At 40.6% G+C, this 13,493-nt stretch overlaps 1 protein-coding gene across 5 annotated transcripts in view; it reads left to right on the top strand.

Moving 5' to 3' along the window:
- The window catches only part of ppfia4 (PTPRF interacting protein alpha 4), a 699,209-nt gene that overhangs the window by 242,138 nt on the left and 443,578 nt on the right, over nt 1-13,493 (top strand). The window contains exon 1 of one of the 5 annotated variants that reach the window (XM_043716869.2): nt 9,474-9,789. The exons of the other annotated variants lie outside the window; for them this stretch is intronic. Within the exon in view, the coding sequence (XP_043572804.1) occupies nt 9,709-9,789 (81 nt within the window). The 5' untranslated portion in view covers nt 9,474-9,708. Of the gene's footprint in view, nt 1-9,473; nt 9,790-13,493 lie in introns of those variants that run through there. 5 annotated transcript variants of the gene reach the window in all.

Below are 13,493 nucleotides of genomic sequence, written 5' to 3'. Positions count from 1 at the left end.
CCTTGCTCTGCTGTTCACATGAATGTTTATATCTGGAAAAGAGTATATCAGCTGGAAAAGTCTCCAGTTCGGTGAGTCTGCTCCGGGGTTACGTTTAACCGCCGAGCGTGGGTTGTTGGCAACCGCTCTACGAGAACTGACGGCTCCCAGTTCCGGTAACATGTAGAGTGAGTATAAGCCAGACCCGTTGTAAGTATGAGACCTGGTTGTGGCGACGCTGCGGGGAATAAAATGCTCATATTCTAGCAGACTCGCCTCTTGGTCGTTTGTTCTGTGTCAGACTACTCTCCTACGAACCTGACCTTGAGAATTTTTTAAAACAAGGGGTAAATGTAGGATAACAGAGTAGGGGAATGGGTCTGGGTGGGTTACTTTTCGGAGGGTTAGTATGGATTTGTTGGGCCGAAGGGCCTGTTTCCACACTGTAGGGATTCTATGATTCACTTCCTCTGGCAGCTTATACCATACACACACCACCCTCTGCGTGAAAAAGTTGCCCCTTCGGTCCCTTTTATATCTTTCCCCTCTCAACATGGTTCTGGACTCCCTCACCCCAGGGAAAAGACTTTGTCTATTTATCCTATCCATGCCCCTCATGATTTTATAAACCTCTATAAGGTCACCCCTCAGCCTCTGATGCTCCAGGGAAAACAACCCCAGCCTCTCCCTGTAGCTCAAATCCTCCAACTCTGGCAACGTACTTGTAAATCTTTTCTGAACCCTTCAAAGTTTCACAACAGCCTTCTGATAGGAAGGAGTCCAGAATTGCATGCAATATTCCAAAAGTGGTCTAACCAATGTCCTGTGCAGCCGCAACATGACCTCCCAACTCCTATGCTCAACACTCTGAACAATAAAGGAAAGCATACCAAACGCTGCCTTCACTATCCTATCTACCTGCGACTCTACTTTCAACGAGCTATGAACCTGCACTCTAAGGTCTCTTTGTTTTTCAACACTCCTTGAGACCTTACCATTAAGTATATAGGTCCTGCTCTGATTTGCTTTTCCAAAATGCAGCACCTTGCACTTATCAAAATTAAACTCCATCTGCAACTTCTCAGCCCATTGGCCCATCTGATCAAGATCCCGTTGTTATCTCAGGTAACCTTCTTCGCTGTCTACTACACCTCCAATTTTGATGCCATTTGCAAACTTACTAACTATACCTCCTATGTTCACATCCAAATCATTTATTTAAATGACTAAAAGTAGTGGACCCAGCACCAATCCTTGTGGTACTCCACTGGTCACAGGCATCCAGGCTGAAAAGCAAGCCTCCACCACCACCTTCTGTCTTCTACCTTCGAGCCAGTTCTGTATCCAAATGGCTAGTTCTCCTTATATTCCATGAGATCTAATCTTGCTAACCAGTCTCGCGTGGGGAACCTTGTCATTAGCCTTAACTGCCTTTGCTGTTGTTCTTGGTTTATGAATGAAGCGAGCCCTTGAGAATTAAACTGCCCTCATCATGTACTTTGTACTGGTGCAACTACGTCCGTATCTTTGCCGATAGCAGTTTGAAACAGTTGGCTAACAGTATTGACCAGGATATGTGCTGGCTTCAGGCAGCCTTGCTGCAGTATATTGACATCTGTTTGACAAATACATCTAAACTAATTATGGTCAACTGTGTGGAAAGAACCAACCCAGGCATGTCCATAATATCTTCTCTCAATGGTGCAGCAAACAATTGAATGTTTACTCTTCTGTAATGTTGTCAAAACCTGGATAGTTAACATTGTCGTGTTCTAAACTACTTAGACTCTTACAAGCTTTTGAGAGTTGTGTTCCATCAGCTCTGTGAGCCTGTTATTTACTAATAGCCAATGGAATGGGAAACTCTGGATGGAGTTGTATCTCCTTGAAGCTCAGGAATTTCTTTCCTAAACATTGTTACTTCTCTGCTCCATTAACAACATCAATAAAATCTGTTACTTCAACTAAACTTTAGGTTTCTTCTCCTCATGTTATCACTTTTGGATCTGTGTCAGTACTTGTTTGATTGCTCGTGATTTGAGGCATGAGCTCCTGTGAAACCCACAAGTGCAAGTTTTTATTTGTCATTATTTGTGAATTTGTGCAAATAAGATTACAATATTCTTCCCTGTTATGAAGTAAAATTCTTGTGTTCTTACGTTACAAAAGAATTGTAGTGATGATTTTCTGTGAAATGTTTGGTTTGTCCAATAGCATTCAATGTGCATTAAAGGACATATTCCAAAAGATTGATCGTCATCAAGACAATTGGATGGGTAGGAGTGAATTCTGGGACAGTAAATCAGCTTAGACATTTGGTTATGTTATGTGAGTATAGTATTCACAGACACACAGTATCGTCAATGAGACTTTGGTGCCTGACACCTTCCATGTCATGTAATTAAAACCTTGGACTGTACAACTTCATTGATTTTCTTTATCAGCCAACCAACTGAAGAGCCTGGACTAATATTTCATAAACTGTCAAAATGTCAAAGTAAAACAAATAGTAAATTAAATAATCATGATTGTAGTCATGCAGATGTGGCTCTTAATGCCTTAAGGTAACAAGACAAAGGGAATTCTGCAGGAGCGATGTTCCATAATTTTGAGATGATGTAATAAGTGTTGAATACAAGGGATCGACTTGGCTTTATTTTGAGTGTTCTTTTGTGGATCAACATGCTTATGCAAGATTTTGTTTTAAAAATTAAATTCCTATTAATATAAAATGTTTGCAGCATTAATTGACACAACAGCTAATTGAGTATTTGGGTGTCATTATCATTTCCCATTTTTTATTTTCCTCCCCCATTGAAACATACTGCCTGAGAAGATGGGTAATGGTAGAAATTGGAGAGGTAATTCAAGTGTTGGAAGATGCCCCAAAATATCCTGGATATTATCCTCCAAACTGGTTTTCTTTTCCTGACAATACACATTCCTATTACTTAGACCTAGCCCTCTGGATGCTGCAGTACAAAGCATCTAAGTCATGAACAATTCAATTACACAGCAATTTCAAACACAATAATTTGATAACCGTTTGATTAACATAATCATGTTAACTAAACATATTAACACTATTGGTAAAGAGGTTTTTACGATTAGCTAATGTTAGCTTCGCAATACCGAAAATACATTTGGAGAGCATAAATGCAGAAAACGTTGGGAAGATCATAATAGCATATCTTATGTTGTGCAGATCAGGTATTGGAGCTTGGAAACCAAGAAGAAGAATTGTGGGAGGTTGGACTATGGTGGAAGACTAAGAGTAACAGAGAAGTTGGTCATAGATCTTCAAATGTGTTTGCTGTCAATTGTGATGAGCTACTTTACAGAATTGGCAAAAGTGGTTGTTCCATTACTAGATCATCTTCCAACGGTAGGGCCCTACAGGGACTCTTCCAGCCACTGTTGATAGTTCACCAGACTGGCCCTGGCAAAAGACATGAACTTTGGTTCTCATGTTGTTCCATTGGAAACCATTGTTGTAGAATCCTGTTGTGTGTATGTTGTCACGTTATGCATTTAGTATGTATTAAAGAAAATAGAAATTAAAGAGATTGTTTGTTATCAAGACAAATAGATATTGGAGTGAGTTATAGAGCGGTAAATCAGCTCAGGCAAACAGTCATGTTATGTTCAAAGCCACGCAAGTAGCATCAGTGAGGCTTTGGTGTCTGGTACCTTCCGTGTCATATGATTAGAAGCTTGGACTGTACAACTCAATTGATTTTCATGTTATCAGTTGACTTGAAATGTGCAATCTGATTTCCAGGTATGAAGAAAAGAGACATTAGTTGCATATGGACTGTTAACACATCTTGCAATGTTTTAATGTGTTCACTTCACTCCTGCAACTTGTACTGTGATATGCAGAATTTTTTTTCACGTGCAGTTTCACTTTGTACAAATGACCTTCTTCCAATTTCTCTGAGTATATATCTCTTCATCTTGTCCAAGTGGAATTCATCTGTGAGCTAAAACAGATCATTGCGTGTTTTTCAGTCTTTTTGGATAATGAATTGAAATTGATATAGTCAGTAAAGCAAAACATTAGTTAAAGTGACCTTTACCAGTGTTTTGGATTAGTGGTGCTGGAAGAGCACAGCAATTCAGGCAGCATCCGAGGACAGGCAAAATCGACGTTTCGGGCAAAAGCCCTTCATCCTGATGAAGGGCTTTTGCCCGAAACGTCGATTTTGTCTGTCTTCGGATGCTGCCTGAATTGCTGTGCTCTTCCAGCACCACTAATCCAAAATCTGGTTTCCAGCATCTGCAGTCATTGTTTTTACCAGTGTTTTGTCCAATATGATCTAACAGATGGCAAACTTTTCTGCTTCTCTCCATGTATGTTGCAAAATGGGTGTTTTTCTGACTTTGTTAACAACACTGTGTGATGTTGTTAGAGCTTTTTGATCTCAGGCCAAAGTTTCTGAACAGCTCCATCTGCTGTATGAGCTTATATTTCATTTATTTTGTTTAAATCACAGTTTCAGCTTTGGTAGACAGTGAAGTGGGTGGATCTGAAATTTCTCCTTTCATCCTCTTCAAACCTTCCAATTGGTGCTGATTTGGATTTCAATTGTCAAAGTCTTCAGCTAATGAATTCCCTCCTTCAGACTGTTTGCTCATGACCATGCTCCCTTTTAAAGTGTCAGCTGAAAGCCTACCTCTTTGTCCAAGCATTTGGTCACCTGGTTGAGTCACTGAAAGTTCCTTGGTGCTGAACTTTGACTGATAATGTTGTGAGGGAAGATTTTAAGAAATTAAACGTCCTGGTTTGTCATTGGGGTGAATGTATAAGAAATATTATTATGTTGGAAATGACATAACTGCAAAGAAAAGCCAAAATAAATAATATTTGAAATAAAAGTGGAGAGTGCTGGCAGATGGGACTAGATTGGGTTGGGATATCTGGTCAGCATGGATGGGTTGGACCGAAGGGTCTGTTTCCATGCTGTACATCTCTGACTCTATGACTCTTCATCATGTGCAGGTTCCTTCATGTGGGTGATTCTAGGAGCCTGTGTCTGTGCTGGGCTGGCTCAAGCAGTCAGCAGCACTGAACACTGAACATTGCAGATGCTTGCCATGGTCAGCTTGTCAGCCTGTTGTGCAGGAGTGTGACATCCAGGCTCACAGAACTGAAAGCTTAGTTACATGTCAGCAGTTTTTCAGTCAAGCAATCATATATTGGAGGGTGGGCAATAAATACCATCTATAACGCTCATGACCCAAGAATAGTCCAAACAAAAATGCATTTACTCATTAACATTTCTTCTGCTTATTGTTTACTGAGTTCTGTGGACATTTGATCTTTCTGTGGTGACAGGAATTCTCTATGGGTGCTGTGTCAATGCATATATAAGCAGGATTCTCTGAAAAGCCTGTTGGCCCAAATGTTTAAGTCTCTGGATTGTTGAAACCCTTTGGAGGTCCTGAAGGACAGACCAATGTGGGAGTTTCCCAGGAACTTTGAATGTCCAAAGAGCAATGTCTCTTCTCCCGGGACCTTCTGTACCTCCAATTATGGATTAGAGACAGTTCCAATATGTGTAGCTCTGTCGTTACTCAGGAAACGTTTGGTAGAAAAAAACCTAACTCTTGAATAATTCCATAACTGAAAAGTGCAACACCACCATCCCCCCCCAACCTTCCCACCTACAGTCTATGACCGCACTGATTGTCGCACTCCCCACAAGCTCACTAGATTACTGGTCATGTCCAACTACTGTCTGCCCTCTGGCCACTGCTGAACTTCAGATTACACTCCCCTTCTTAACCCCTCATCCCCCAAAATGATCACTCACTGCTGGGGCCACCCTCATGGTCTCCCATCCCCTGTCTGTTTCACCCAAACCCCTGACTGTTTTTCTTAGCACTCCCCTCAGCCTGCTCCCTTGACGTCCCTACCTGCTTCACTTGGACAACACCCCTCTCCCCACCTACTTCCTACCAACTCTCTGCCTTTTTCCAATATACATATTCCATAATATAAATAATGAGTTATGAACCAAATGCACTCCATGCAAGTGTGGAAAATGCAGTTTCAATAATTCACAAAAAGACTTGTTGTTATGGAGCAGGTGGGACTTGAACCTGAAATTTCTAGCATAGAGATAGAGCACAACCACTGTGCAACATTTTTTTTAATCAGCATGACATTGTATAAATAGTTGAAGTGATAAAAAATTGAATGGTAATTAGAAAAGTTTGGACATCTCTAATAAAGAGCTGGCATGGACATGATGGACTGAAAAGTCTCCTGTTATGTATCATTCAGTGATTCTGTGAAAGAATAACTAAATCTGTGTTAAATAGCCTTGATTTGAAATGTTGTATAAGATTGTTGTGTTTTGAAAATATCTCTTTAAGATGAAGTGGAGGAACGAAGAGTGTTATACTTTAAATTGTTTTTAAATTCCCTAATAGATTGGATTCTACAGAGTAGTAAATTAGTATTTCGACCTACAAGACCCATGTAAGTCATATTGAAACAGAAATCGGTTTTAAGAGGGGCAGAATCCATAACACATGTAGGATTGAGTTGCAGGCTTTCCTAAAAGATAACTGAATTTCATGACAGTTCTGCATAAAGCTGCATGAATCTGAGTGAGAGCAGAGAGATTGAGCAACAGAGATTTGTTGCCTGTACATGCAGAATGTGGTGGGAGATTGCAGAATGTAGTTGAGAGTTTAGATGAAAGATAGTCTAGCTTTGGTGAGAGGGAGCTGCATTTTGTTCCTCCTGGCATTTGGTATGCTTTCCTTTATTGGTCGGAGTATTGAGTATAGGAGTTGGGAGGTCATGTTGCGACTGTACAGGATGTTAGTTAGGCCACTTTTGCAATATTGCATGCAATTCTGACCTCCTTCCCATGGGAAGGATGTTATAAAACTTGAAAGGGTTCAGAAAAGATTTATGAGGACGTTGCCAGGGTTGGAGGATTTGAGCTATCAGGAGAGGTTGAATAGGCTGGGGCTGTTTTCCCTGGAGCATTGAGGCTGAGGGGTGACCTTAAAGAGGTTTATGAAATCATGAGGGTCATGGATAGGATAAATAGAGAAAGTCTTTTCCCTGGGGTGGAGGAGTCCAGAACGAGAGGGCATAGGTTTAGGGTGAGAGGAGAAAGATATAAAAGGGACCTAAGGGGCAACGTTTTCACGCAGAAGGTTGTGTATGTATGGAATGAACTGCCAGAGGAAGTAGTGGAGGCTGGTACAATTGCAACATTTAAAAGGCATTTGGACGGGTATATGAATGGGAAGGGTTCAGAGGAATATGGGCCAAGTGCTGGCAGGTGGGACTAGATTAGGTCAGGATATCTGGTTAGCGTGGACGATTTGGACTGAAGGGTTGTTTCCATGCTGTACATGGAGAAAGTGAGGTCTGCAGATGCTGGAGATCAGAGCTGAAAATGTGTTGCTGGAACAGCGCAGCAGGTCAGGCAGCATCCAGGGAACAGGAGAATCGACGTTTCGGGCATAAGCCCTTCTTCAGGGCTTATGCCCGAAACGTCGATTCTCCTGTTCCCTGGATGCTGTCTGACCTGCTGTGCTGTTCCAGCAACACATTTTCAGCTCCATGCTGTACATCTCTATGACAATGATTATGATGTGTCACAGGTCTGGAAATTTGGAGTTGCCTAGCTTAAGGATAAAGAAAACAAGCCCTGGCATGCTGAGAATCCATCTTGGACTCATTTCTGGAGAATGATGACTTGAGAGATAAAGTATGACTGCAGAGGAGGATTTTTGATTATTTTAGAAGTTTATGGGGAACTATTTTGTAGTTCAAAATATAAAGCCTACTGAAATAGTATTTAATGTTTCTTTTAGTTTTTTATAGTTAAGAGTTTTAAAACTTGAAATCTTATTATATGATTCTTTCAGCGAATCGCTGCAAGCTTGGGTCTCTTTTTAAACAGTTATTAGTCTCCATATTAATCAACACTGAGCCTCAGTGCAGCTTTTAAATGGATCACTGTTAGCTGTTTGCAGATTTTAAAAATTTAAACTTGTGTGAATTGTACGTTTGTTGCTCAATCCTGCTGGTTGTTTGAATTGCCTTTGGCTGGGCATTTTCTTATTGATGAAATTGTTAAATTATGACCTGTTTAAGTGATATAGTAGCAGATGGAGAGTTTTACAGTTTATTGTTAATATACAAAAACATCAATGAAATGTAGTAATAAAATGCAACTAAAAATGAACTACTGACGTTCAGAATTAATAATGAGAAGCTTGTTCATAGTGTTCATAGAAAGTAAATTTAGATCTATCTGTTACAGTCTGGTTACTATTTTTGCATTATATGTGACGATTGTCAGTCATTTGCATATTCCTGTCAGAGGTGTTAACTGACAAATATTCACATAATTTTCTTTGTATCCCATGCAAGCATGTTAATTCTCATTTTGTTTTCTGATGAAGTTTCTGGCATAATGACAGGCAATTGCATTGAGTGAATATACGCATAACATGTTGAGATTGAGGCAAATAGGCCCAGCATTGTATTCTGAGTCCAGGACCGTGCAGTCCTAAGTCATGATGACCCACATTTTGATGCTGATGTAAACAGTACCTGTTTAGCTGATAGCATTCTGGCTTGGCAGGGACCCTGAAAGAATCGCCCTGTTCTTCACTTTTCAACCTTGAGAGAAGAGGCTTCTTGTGTAACTGGATTTGATTGAACTTCTTGAAAGTCTTGAGAAACAAACTAAATACTCAAGGATTGCGAGGATCCATCTGTCATGGTCTTAAAGTGCTCTAGTGTTTTTATTTCTGTAGGAATGGGTATTAGTAGATTGTTAAATCTCATTATTCAAGACCTTTCTGAATATATAAAATATGGAGCTGCTGCAGGACCTGGATGCATTTTATTTCCTGAAAGGAAAAAAATTGCCTGACGTGACTTGATTATTCAGTGGTTTATTGCATACTTAATATAGGACTGTGTATATTTTTGGTTTGACGAATTCAGATGTATATTCGGACTGTGTGTTGCTCCTGATGCTTCTAAAAATATGGAAATCTACTCTTACAGTAAAGCCTTTTGAATCCCTCGACCTGAGATGCGATGTGTTCCTGCCAGAGCAATGTGTTTCAGTGTCAATGTCCTTCTGTAGAATTTGCAGCGTTATGGGAGCAGTTAAACACAGAGCTCGACGGTAATGTTTGAAATGAGCTGTCACTCTGCTTGTCCCAGGCTTCATTAGAGCCTGGACCATGGGAAAGGAGTGTCAGTGGACTCCATTGACCGGCTGGAGAAAGGCAAGGGGCAGTGTCACGTTACTGGCTGCTGTCACGTTTCTCTGCCCACGCTGTCTCGGTCCCTGCCATGGGGAATGTGATCAGTCACCTGGCTGTTCTGAAGGCATGTGATTATCAGAGGAAGCAGATGGGCAGCTCCAGTGTGCTCTGAATGCTTCAATGTGACACGCTCTTTTCTGATCTCTGTCCCAGCTATAATTTCCTCATGTTTTACATCAGCCGCCCATTCAACAGGGGACTGTTTCTCTGTGGCCAGACAGCTTATTGGCTGGCTCCAGCAAAAGCGAGCCCACGCTTGTGGGAGTTCAAATTTCCCTTGATTATTCTGCTCCAACTTGGAGAATACAGAACAGTTTCTGAGAGATTCCCCCACGTACTACAGCAGGGAAGGATTTAAGCTTCGCAACTCTCTGTCGTTTGTGGATTTGTTGCTTGCAGTTGTGCCTGAGTATGATTTTCTGCGACATGAACTCAGGGACTAACTCCATAAAGATTCAGCTGCAGAATGGAATCCGCTTTAGCACGTACCAGGTAAATACATTTACTTCTGGTATGGTTCCGTGGTAGGTTTTTATTTGGGGCGGATTTAGTCCACAAAATGTGTCAAGTGAAGTGCTCATTCTGAAACGCTCTTGGTCGTGGATTTCTTAATACGCCGCAGATTTAGGTGATGTAGCTATGGAAATAAAAAAAATGCTTCTGTGCAGTTTTTATTTCCTGCAAAGTAATTCCTAGACGAGTCGTTCCTGTTTTATAGGGCTGTCGTAGAAGGGTAATGAGAGATTATCATTATTTATGACCAGAAATAATTGTTGCAGAGGCAGCCTTGTACTTAGAGAGGGTAGTCTGTGAAGTAGAATGCAACCGAACTGATTTTATTCAGTCTGAGGTGTCGTAGAGTTGCAAACTAGCACCAAATCTATTTGACCTGCGGCATCGAGACACTCAGATGAAAAATAAACGGTCTACAAATTTAAGGAATTTTAAAAAAAGCCAGCACTGAGGTGTACAGAGTATGTTGTAATATAGAGATCATTCTAGGATTTGAAAATGCTTTAATGCTGATTGTTTTTGGAATAGGCTTATTTTAACTCATTTGTTGATTTTGAATGGTCGGATTACAAGGGATTTGACAGCCAAGTGATTTCAGACGAGTTTGGATGTGACAGAAAGTAAGAGAAATTGCTAAATATGTTTTTGGTAGCTGGAGTAATTATTCCTTCAATTTCGTTTCATTGTTTCATGTGATCATATTGTCTATTGTTTCACTGTAGCATGATTTATTTGCAAATTTTGTTTTTATGTATTTTTAGCCTTTGTGTTTTGAAGTCCCCACATAAACCTTTCAGAGACGTTTTGTTCTGTCAGCAGAGACGGGGAATGACTGCAGTTCGTCACTGAAATGAACCTGGTGGCAGCATTGCTTCCACTGTGATTTGCAGAACAGAGATGCTTCTATTTCCTCTAACAGCATACTTAAACGAGAGAGTGTCTACAAATTGTTAGAACAATTGTTGAGATCTGAAAATATTTAGACAACAGATCCCTTTCTGTGACTTGCTGTTGTCAGAAGGTTTAATTTTAAAACCTGAGAGGAAAATAGTGAAATTTGTTCATCTACCATGCATGGTATACACTTTATTAAAAAAAAAACTTATTGTAGTTTTTCTGAAGGGGGGGCTTGTATCAAAACTAATTTACCAAGGAGGCAGAGTGGGAACTGAAGGTGTGTTTATTTGTTTTTGGTTTGACTGAGGTCAGTGGTGTGCAAACTTGTCAATCTCCACGTTCATGTACTTAGCATTGGCTTGGTACTAATGTTTCATCCATAAGTACTGGCATCCTTAATGCTCTTGACTCATTCTGCAGGTCTGGAATGCAGTGGATTTTGGGCCTATAACCAAGTAATGCTGGCTAGAAAAAAACTTAAGGATTGAATCATTCCAATTGCCTTCACTTAACTCATCAGATTTCCAATACAGAGGTGAACTCATGCAAGAATTTTAGTGAGTGAGGCTGCTGTTAACTGAACACAGTATAGTTTTTACCTTTAAATTTTCTGTCGGAAGCAATTTTCCTGCAGTAACGTTTCTTATTTGTGTGGTAAGCAGGAGAAAGTTATTATTAGGTTTTATGAAAGAATCTTTGCCAAATGAAGTAAAATTTATATAACTCTGCAGCATAATCTTTTAAAAGGGGCAGTAAATGTAAATAGCAAATGTCTCATTCCTAAATGTACAGATATGAACAAAGGTAAGTTTATTTGCTGTACTTGTGATTTATCTGCATATTTCATTAACACTTGATAATGCTCCAGTTGTATAAAAACCCTAAAATCAAACTCATTAACAAAATTTGTAAGGTATATTGTTGGGGGTGGGAGTGTTTTTGATGTGGGACTGAAGGATAAAAGGGACTGGAAACAGTGTTGTTTAGCAATCTAATCTGATATAAGTCTCAAACACTTTTATTAGATCCTTCACACTGTGAATTGCAGAAAGGTTAATGGTGAAACCATTTCTGAGAGAGAGAGAGGTTTTGTAAAATCCCCTTTCCAGCATTGCCAACCCTGTACTTAGTAAATCTACTTTTGCAGATAGTTATTGACAGTTTCTTGAGTCATGATGCTGGCTAGTCATCTAAACAGTTTCTGAAATTGATTGATTTTATTGTTGGAAAGGACTCACAAAGAAGTCCCATTGAATATAATTGGGTTAGCTGAGGATGTAGGTGAAGGATTGTGGATATTTTTGAAAGGCTATTGTCCATCCCAAAAGTCCAGTTGGACATGTTATCCCTTAGTAAGATGGATAGTCTCCTGGGTGACACTGTGTTCATGGTCATTTTGTGTAGTCGATGGTTCAATGTGTCTGTGCAGTTTTTCTGATATTGTTAATCAGATTTATAATACTCCTTACCTGGTAGTGCAGAAATTTCAGCACAAGGAACCAATCACTTTTGATCTTCTAAAAGATTGTCAATTATGGAGAATACACAATTGCACTACGTATAATAGTGCTCAAAATACACAGAGGCAGCAATTGAATTCTCCCACAAAAGTTCAGTCACAGGGCTGATGGTTCAGAGAAAGGTGTTACCATTTCTGAATACCCCACTATTAACATCCTTGGGGTTACTGTTGATCAGAAACTCAACTGGGGGGAGGCATGGACCTAATGAGGGAATTGCAGACAGATTGGTCTGGGCAGAATTGTGATGAGGTGGGGAGGGAAATACATCTCTGGTAGTGGGGTCTGACTGTAGGTGGTGGAAATAGTGGAGGATGATGTGTTGTATCTGGAGATTAGTGGAGTTGAAGGTGACCGACAGCCTTCATGGTGGTTTTGGCAGCAGTGGTTCTGGCAGTGATTACAGAGGCAGTGGTCCTGGGGGCGATCGCAGAGGCAGTATATTTGGCAGTGGCTGCAGTCTGTGGGACGACGAGAGCGGCAGTGACTTCATCATTTGCTGCAGTGGAGGTAGCTGTCGCAGCCATGTGGCTAATGGCATCCGAACAGTTCCGGAGGCAGGTTTGGGAATGATTGAGGAATCCCGTGTTTGGAGGTAAGTAAGTGAGAGTTTGATGTACTTAAGTTCCTTGATGTCTGATAAGCTGGAGAAAAAGCATTTGTTGAATGTGTGGATCTTTCTCAGGATGAAAAAGGGCAGAGGTCCTTTGCTGGTCTGGGAGGGTGTGGCCCTGAGCTGGGTCAGGGCCGACTGCAGGGAGAGTAGGTCGTGACACATGACTGCGAGCATGGAGTGGAGGGTCCAGAAGAAGAACTGTTTTTGGAGGTACTTGTATGTAGTTGTTGTCCTGATCAAGTCCAAATTGTGGTGATCTGAATGTAGTCTTGAATCCATGCGGGATAAGTCCGTTGATGTGTGATGGAATACTTCCCACTTGCCTGAATAAATGCAGTCCCAACAACATTCAAGAAGCTTGACACCATCTAGGACAAAGCAGTCTGTTTGATAGGTATCACTACCACAAACAACCACTCCCTCCACCACTGACATTCAGTCACAGCAGTATATACAATCACACAATGCACTGCAGAAATTCAACAAAGGTTCTTAGACAGTACCTTCTGAACCCATGACTACTTCTATCTAACCCTAGCCTTATCCTGATCGATGGAAAGGACACCACAGGGCAGAGCAGTGGATGTGATCCATATGGACTTCAGTAAGGTGTTCAACAAGGTTACTCATAATAGATTGGTTAGCAAGGT

The sequence above is a fragment of the Chiloscyllium plagiosum genome, unplaced genomic scaffold, assembly GCF_037043375.1.
Source record: "Chiloscyllium plagiosum isolate Xiang-an unplaced genomic scaffold, Cpla_swu_hap1 HiC_scaffold_26, whole genome shotgun sequence".
Taxonomy (NCBI): domain Eukaryota; kingdom Metazoa; phylum Chordata; class Chondrichthyes; order Orectolobiformes; family Hemiscylliidae; genus Chiloscyllium; species Chiloscyllium plagiosum.
Note: the sequence above shows the minus strand (reverse complement) of the source record. Positions and strands in the feature narration are given on the sequence as shown.